The sequence below is a fragment of the Agaricus bisporus genome (genome assembly GCF_000300575.1).
Source record: "Agaricus bisporus var. bisporus H97 unplaced genomic scaffold AGABI2scaffold_7, whole genome shotgun sequence".
In the NCBI taxonomy this organism is placed as follows: domain Eukaryota; kingdom Fungi; phylum Basidiomycota; class Agaricomycetes; order Agaricales; family Agaricaceae; genus Agaricus; species Agaricus bisporus.
In genome coordinates this window covers 1,405,522-1,413,039 of record NW_006267370.1, presented here as the reverse complement: position 1 = coordinate 1,413,039, position 7,518 = coordinate 1,405,522, and the positions used below count along the sequence as shown (strand labels likewise).

General features: G+C 45.8%; 4 protein-coding genes across 4 annotated transcripts; 2 read left to right on the top strand and 2 right to left on the bottom strand.

The window, feature by feature from the left end:
- Positions 1–43: 43 nt before the first annotated feature.
- On the top strand, positions 44–1,086 carry AGABI2DRAFT_179404 (hypothetical protein). The gene is made up of 4 exons (XM_006462716.1): positions 44–219; positions 273–568; positions 841–901; positions 953–1,086. Exons 1-4 carry the CDS (start codon positions 100–102, stop codon positions 1,031–1,033), a joined length of 558 nt encoding a protein of 185 aa, XP_006462779.1. The 5' UTR covers positions 44–99; the 3' UTR covers positions 1,034–1,086.
- A 591-nt stretch (positions 1,087–1,677) lies between these two features.
- On the top strand, positions 1,678–2,463 carry AGABI2DRAFT_193873 (hypothetical protein). Its single transcript, XM_006462715.1, has 2 exons — positions 1,678–1,826; positions 1,893–2,463. The coding sequence occupies exons 1-2, from the start codon at positions 1,817–1,819 to the stop codon at positions 2,381–2,383; spliced, it is 501 nt and encodes a 166-aa protein (XP_006462778.1). The 5' UTR covers positions 1,678–1,816; the 3' UTR covers positions 2,384–2,463.
- A 200-nt stretch (positions 2,464–2,663) lies between these two features.
- On the bottom strand, positions 2,664–3,855 carry AGABI2DRAFT_186643 (hypothetical protein; the record flags this gene model as incomplete). Its single annotated transcript, XM_006462714.1, has 3 exons — positions 2,664–2,969; positions 3,031–3,496; positions 3,556–3,855. 3 exons carry the CDS (start codon positions 3,853–3,855, stop codon positions 2,845–2,847), a joined length of 891 nt encoding a protein of 296 aa, XP_006462777.1. The 3' UTR covers positions 2,664–2,844.
- Positions 3,856–4,963: 1,108 nt separating this feature from the next.
- AGABI2DRAFT_193872 (hypothetical protein) lies at positions 4,964–7,223 on the bottom strand. Its single transcript, XM_006462713.1, has 11 exons — positions 6,903–7,223; positions 6,718–6,846; positions 6,374–6,662; positions 6,130–6,323; positions 6,009–6,077; positions 5,895–5,957; positions 5,684–5,844; positions 5,556–5,630; positions 5,263–5,504; positions 5,107–5,206; positions 4,964–5,049 (listed from the first exon to the last, which is right to left on the bottom strand). Exons 1-11 carry the CDS (start codon positions 7,193–7,195, stop codon positions 5,006–5,008), a joined length of 1,659 nt encoding a protein of 552 aa, XP_006462776.1. The 5' UTR covers positions 7,196–7,223; the 3' UTR covers positions 4,964–5,005.
- Between the last annotated feature and the right edge of the window lie 295 nt (positions 7,224–7,518).

Here is a 7,518-nt window from a genome sequence, read left to right as displayed (position 1 = left end):
TACTGAGTACGCGGGAAGAAAGCTCTCGTTAGTCCCCATGCAGGTCCTCTATGTAACACTCCCATTGCTATCCCTCCCGGTCAAGACCCTAATGTCCGCATGGAACGCCACTTAACGGTAGAGTGTTCTGTAATGACCGGCAGAGCTCAGAAGAAATCGTCACCCGTCTGTGCAAGGAGCAATTGCAAGAAAATCCTATTCGCTCCGATCAGTTGTACAGTAAGTCCCGACCAATCTCTGAACGAGTACTTATGTTGAAGGATTGCTTACAGCAATGCCACGCTCAATTCTGCCCTTCGCATCGTTTCCCCGCTGACCATGCTTGCTCTGCGCCAACATCCAAACCAAGCGCTAGTGCATCAAAGACGGCTGGATCAAGGTTGTTGAACGAATTCAGCGGAAATAAGCTGAACGACAAAGCGTCTGCCGCTACGTCTGCTGTCAAGAAAACAGTATCGTCAGCGTCCACCTCGGTATCCAAATCCATAGCGAGTGCCAAGGCATCTGCATCTGGTACGGGCTCGTCGGAAAAGTCAACAAGCCATGGACCATTCTCAAAGGTTGACAGGTTCGTATATCTACCCCAATACCATCCCAGTGCGCACTCATAAAACTTAGCGTTCTTTCTCCACTGCTATTTTCTACGACTGTGAACTTCAACTGTTCGATGACGACTACTGACGCCAAACACGGCAATGATACTATGCCTCACAAACGCGAATCATTCGCTCCACCCGCACTCTTTGCTTCGGCTTAAATGTATCCTTTTCTGGTTGTATCTATACGATATCTGTATCCATATGTGATGGTATATTCATATAATTTTAATTGATAACCTAGGAGGGCGAAAGCAGAGAGACAGAGCCGCTTGAAAGCTATGCGCGAACGCGCAAAGAAAGGGGTGAGTAGCCCTTTCTTTACCCCGCATTTTGTCTCATAACATTCGCGACAGCTTCTAAGCGACGAAGAGAAAGTCATCCTGGCTGAAGAAGAGGCAGCTCTGAAGAACGATAAAGATTGTTTGATTATGTGAATACTACTAATACCTGACCGATACCCTTTCTAATTTAAATGCTTTGCGGAAAAAAACTAACGATACAATCGGAGAGAAACCTCAACAAGCAACAAAAAAAGACAATAACGAACAGAAGCACATAATAAAAGAAAGCCAAAAAAGATTATCAACGCATCGCGGTCAGAAGTTGTTGTGTTTCAACGAGACGCTCGGCAGTATTGTTGCTTTATTGTCGTGGTCTTCATCCATGGCTTCCACACCAGGAGCCATTACACGCTTCCGGGTATCCTCCGCTCAAAATGCCCAACATCGTCGCGCGTGGATCTCGATGATAAAAATATATCATCTGAAATATATATCGGCTACCGAACCTTCCGCATGTGATGAAGGCCAAGGTGACTCAGTAAAGTTCTTTTAACTGACAGCGGTATGACATTGCCGTGAAGGAAAACGAAGGGGAAAGCTCAGGAACTTTTCTGCTTGCATCCAAGCTAAATTTGGATCATCAACTCGGCTGGCTGCTATTGGTTGTGCCCGTTGATATTACCTAAGCTGCTGATCATGACGATGAGCACTGATCAGATGATCACCATGCTGGTACTGCTAGAATCTTATCTTCCGTATCCTCTATCCTCTACTCCTCTGACGCAGAAACGTTAACTATCGCAAGCAGCTATGATCAAAGACAGGAACAGTTAATAATAGGAGAAATGGCAACTCGTTCTGGAGCTGATGCATGATGGTATTTGTCGGGGGGTGTTGTTTCACTGAAGTCTAACCTCTCCTCTTCTTTTTACTATCATGGCCTCCGGTGAGTCGTGCCATCTGCTCAGCACCTCATGTCCCCAGCCTCCTCATATCCACTCCCATCTCCCAGAAGAGCACGGCACAATTGACAAGCCCTACGCAGTATCGGCCCAGGAACGGGAATGGTATTACTATGGTGTCACCCCCGCCGGAGATCAACCTCACCTTCTCTACCGCACAAGCTCAAAAGACGACCCTTGGATTCCATCATCAAGCATTAACAAATCCAATCTACCCACCAAACATGCTTATCCAGCCAACAACACTAAACTAGGCAAAGCTTGGCCAACACTCGGTCGTCAAATTGCTGACTTGGTCCGCTCAAAAGTGAAGAAAAGTTATTCAATCAACGTAGCCCGTTTTATGAATATTCCACCTGGAGAGGATTCTGAGATGGGTGTTCTTGGTCCAGCTGTTATTTGGATTGGGGTTGATCCGAAGTTGAAGATTACGAGTGATGATGCACATGAGGTCTCGCAGAACATTCTTGCGGTTCTTGCTGAACATGATATTGAAGACGCTCAGGTTGAGTGGAATGAAAGCGTCGTTGTAGGTTTGTAAATGAGCTGAGGTTTTTTTGTCGTATCGACTTTATCTGCAAGGCGTCGTCTGTCCCGTTGCTACACTTTTTTGAGCATACTCATGATCAATGCGTATATCTCGGTATTCTTTCCATGTAGTCAGGGCGACCTATAATTATCTTATCTGATTAATGATGTGAGATCTGGATCTGACTTGTACAACGACGACGAGTCGCTGGCACTCCGCTGGGCGTCGCGTCCGTGTGACACCGGTCGACTCATCAATACATGTCTCCACTGAGTACTAGAACGGGGCGCTGCGCCAGGACAATCCCAAATGATTCTGGCCGAACAACGATAAAGACTGTCTGATTATGTGAATAGCACTACTACCTCTATTTAAATACTTTGCGAAAAGAAAAAACTAACGATACAACTGGAGAGAAAACCCCCAAAAAAGCAACAACAAAAGCGCACAACAAAAGAATGCCAAATCATATATCAACGCTTGCGCTTCTTGCCCGAGCGTGTCGTTGTTGTGGAAGGGCCCGGCGCTGTAGTCCTGCTTTTACCCTTCTTGGCCGCTTTTGTTTTACCGCGCAGCTGTTTCGGAGAGACAGAGCGCGCTAAAGAAACAATGAATGAGAAAATTCAACTTTGGAAAGCGTCAAGGATAATATTACTGACCTGGAGAAGGTTCTTTCATCTCTACATCTTCATCTTCTCCAAATTCCGTTCCACCGTCCGTTCCAGTCACCACGCTCTCTCTGGGTGTTCCAACAGCACCTTCATCACCACTCTCTTGGGTCAAAGCACTACTATCACTATCTCCACCTACAAGCCCAGCCAAATCGGCTTTACTTTTCGCTCTACGTCTTCCGGAACCTGATGTTGTTGTCGTAGCTCCTTTACGTTGATGTGATTTTGTTGATGATGAAGCTGGTGTTGGTGAGGGATTGGGAGATGAGGAAGCTGAAGCTGTTGCTCGCATTCGTCTTTGTGATATAAGGTTTTCGAATGATTCGTCGAAAGGTAGGGAATATTCTTCTCGAAAGAAAGGATGTCTTGCTAGGTTTTCTGATGGAGAGGGTGAACGAACAGCAACTGTAGATGTCGCGTTGGGTAATAATTGGTATCCTTCCGCTTCAAAATCCTATTGACAAAATCACCACCGTCAATTCAAAGTTTTGCAAGAGAAATGAAAAGACTTACGATACTATCCAAAGCATCAAGGTCATAACAACTCTGCAATTTCTCCCAGATAGACTCGACGTGCAAAAGTTTCCCCGTTTCCTTTTGAATAGCATTTTGGATAGCGAGGATATGGAAATAACGATGTCGACCGACGGGGCGTGCGCGCATGATGGAACGGAAAAAGGAGATTTCGCCTTCGACTGTGGCGAGGAAAGAGGATTCGGAGGATTTGGTGGTGGGAGAGGGTGGGGGAACGGAGGATGTGGGAGGATGTTTTGAGTGGGAGGAGGTGGTCTTGGAGGTCGGTGAGACGGTCATCAGAGTCCTGCACTCCAGTCCCAGTCCTCCTTGAGCGTCCCCGTCGTGCTGTTTGGCTGCATCATCCAGAACAAACAAATATATGATCGCCAAGACTCAGTACTCAGTAATGACTGCGAACAGTCCAAATTCAAACTAACATAATACAGCGCAGTCGGGACTAGCAGGACATGCATAATTTCGGCATTCAAAGGCCGAATGGATTGACGAAGTGAATTTCGATTCATAGCTGTGACTCAGGTAGTAAGCGCATGTCGAAAAGGAGTAACGATCCACTTAACTTTTAATGAAAAAGTCCCGATATTCCCGGAATGTATGAAGACAATACGTTGTACAACTCCGAGTTTCTGAACAACTTCGGAATTTAATTTCTGAAAACTATCTTTGACGGGCTGACTCGGCTGTTAACTTCCATTTGTTACGGAGTAACCGCAGGCTTGTTCACGTTTCAACTCTTGGGCACCTCGGAAATTCCATAGGACGGCGTCTCTACGCCAGCTCTTAGACTATCATGTATCATTTACTTATCATAAGCGGGGGTGAGCGAAACTTTTCTGATCTGATGATATGTAAAATCGGTCATGGATAAGACACCGACCGGTCTGATGGTTTTTATTCCCCGGACGGGTGGTGTTCCGAACCTGATGTTGGCCACTATTAAGCCCAGTGGGGGTGGTTAACCCGATCTCTTTTGGTGGATTTTTGAGAAGTTTTGACAATTCACGATGAGCCGGGTTGTTTTTTTTACGGATGCTTTTGACTTGTTGGAAACAATTGGGTAGCCGCCAAGAAAAAGTGGGCAACTCGGCCAGGGGGTCTATTAAACGGGCCTTATTATTCGCCGAGCTTATAAATAGCTTCAGAGTTCCTCTCAAGTGGTTCCTTATTATAGCTCCTTCCAAGCATGAACCAACCTAAGAAAGATAATGAAATGTATAATTCCTTCCAACGATAATAACAAGTAATACCGGTATTTATCAACTATATGGACCCGCTATATCATACGTGCGAGCATAGTAAAAGTTTTATAATGCAGATAAAGAACGAAAAAACGGCCAACGAATGTGGTATTATAAACGGTTTTACTGATGAAAGGAAAGGCGAGTATGAGAGAAAAGTGACTAGATAGTGGGGTATTTTTGTCCATGAATTAAACGGGGCTGATATGCAAATTTGTTCCATTGTAAGAGAAACCTATTGATAAGAAAAATTGTTAGTGTTTCTTAAACCTTAGTGTAGATAGATAGGTACCATCGAATTGAGCCTGAACGGGAGAAGACAGATTGGACCCTTCGACATAACTATCAACAGGTGCTTCTGTAGTGAATATCTTGTCAAAGTTAGAAACATCCTAAAATTGGTTTATCGGCATGATGATAAGTGAAAAAAAGTTCGATCAGAACGTACTACAGGGCTGGCAACACTTGGCTTGAAAGGCGGTTGAATCTTCTTCTCCGACAGCTTCTTGAAGTCAATGTATTTGTGGAAAAAGGGGTGTTGTTTGATTTCCTCTGCTCCATTTACGCCCAGGCGAGAAGCGGGATCACGAGTCAAAAGTCCAGTCAAGATACTTCTAGCCTCGTTGGTGAACTCGGGGCCGAACTGTAGCGGGTCATTGAGAATTTTGTGGTACATGGTATCGGTATTTTCTGAAGATAATGATCAAAGCTTGAACATGAATCTATTATTTATAAACATACCATCGTAGAACGGTGGAAGTCCAGCAAGCATCTCATACAATAGCACGCCAAGCGTCCACCAGTCAATGGTTTTATCTGAAGGCGGAGTGTCACTCACGACATCATCAAATTAAAAAACCATCACCTACCATAGCCTTGGCCGGTTAAGATTTCAGGAGCCAGGTACTCGGGTGTCCCACAAAAGGTGTTCGTCTTCTCGTTTCCCTTCATGTTGAGTTTACACAATCCAAAGTCACAGAGAGCAATATGACCGGTGTAATCGAGTAGGATATTCTCGGGTTTGAGATCTCTGAATATACATTCAAAATATGTTTGTCACGTTGTAATTGCATGGCCTACCGATAGACCACATCGAGTTCATGCAGGTGTTCCAGAGCAAGCAGAAGTTCAGCGCTGTAGAATCTACAAAGGCGTTGAAGCATAATTTCTCCTTTCTATTGGTCAAAAACTTACCTAGCCCGTTCTTCATTAAATCGTTGTTCCCTTTGGAGATGATGGAATAGTTCTCCACCGTTCACAAAGCTGGATAGCTCCATTAGAGCAGAGCTTGGGTTGATGCTGAAGGAATACGCACGCCAATACCAAATAAAGCTTCTGTTCAGACTGGAAGCTGAACTTGAGAGGGACAATAAAAGGATTGTCGACCTGCGCGAGAACGAGACGTTCAGCGAGGGTGTGGGTAATTTCATTACGAATAACTATGTGTTGCTTTCGTATGGTCTTCAAGGCATAGATTCGGGAGGTGTCTCGTTTTCTGACTTGCATCACCTATGAAATCATGAGAGTGGGAACGCATGACCGTAGACGGAAGATCCAACCTTGCCAAAACTACCTTTGCCAATGACGGTGATTAATTCGAAATCGTCTATTGTTAGCGACTGATCATGGTTCGGCTTGTAGGAGACCCCAATTTGAATCTTGCCCGGACCTCCGAGAAGATCATACCACTGATCTTGGTTACCCATTTCGTCAAAATTGGGGACAAATTTAGCACCACCAAGAAAGATATCATTGCCCAAGTCGTCTGCTGTTCCGTCTGCACCGCGTTGGGGTTCATCAGCGCGCAGGTATAACTGTAAGGATACTTCCGAATTTCGCGAAACGTCGCTGTGCGGGATATGAGTGGAGCTGTCAAAAAAATGATGAACGGACATAGACTGACAATGACGCTTGATACATGTAAAGCGGTTTATCAAGCTCTCCACCCAAAGGGGTGATGAGAATTTGATTGACTTCATACTCCATAACGACGTAAGGCAGCCACCAGCATTGCTTTCGCTGGACGCTGTCTCTGAAACGGGGACCGAATATCAAGAGTTGCAACGTTGAAATACATGTGCAGTTTACCTGTTGCCACGAGACCTGTGTGCAAGTCTTTGCTGCGTCACGCTTGAGGGGGAGACTGAAGCTGCTACTTTAGCTTGTTGGGAAGCCAAAGCAGACTGAATGGCGAGAGGCACGGGCAAACCATCAGGCAGGCTCAATCCTTCTGCCCAGAGGACACGAATTGTAAGTAAACCTGAACGAAAGCTGGGTTTTCCATCGGGATTGCGGGGGGTTGGAGTGGTAGACCTGTTGAGAGAGGCAGCTGCTGCTTTGAGGTTTGTAGCCGAAGATTTTTTGCTGCGAAGCCACTCCATGGAAGAACGAAATGTGGTTGGAACTTGGGAGGACCACGTGCTCAGGGACAGACGATAGATCTTCGTCGGCCCGAAAAATCAGACATTCACGTCTACCGATGGTTACTCACTACCCACGCTTGACATCGCCGCCGCCAATCGCATTTCTCATGGTAAAGTCGGAACCCAAGTCGAATCCAACTGACTCAGAGGAGGCGCCACACATGTCTGACACTTCGGGGCCCCGGGGAGACCCGAGGTGTCCGAAGGTATGACGGAGGACCAAAAACGAGATCGGAGGTTCGGTCGATTTTGGTGTGTAAAATCGCTTACGTTGCTACGCC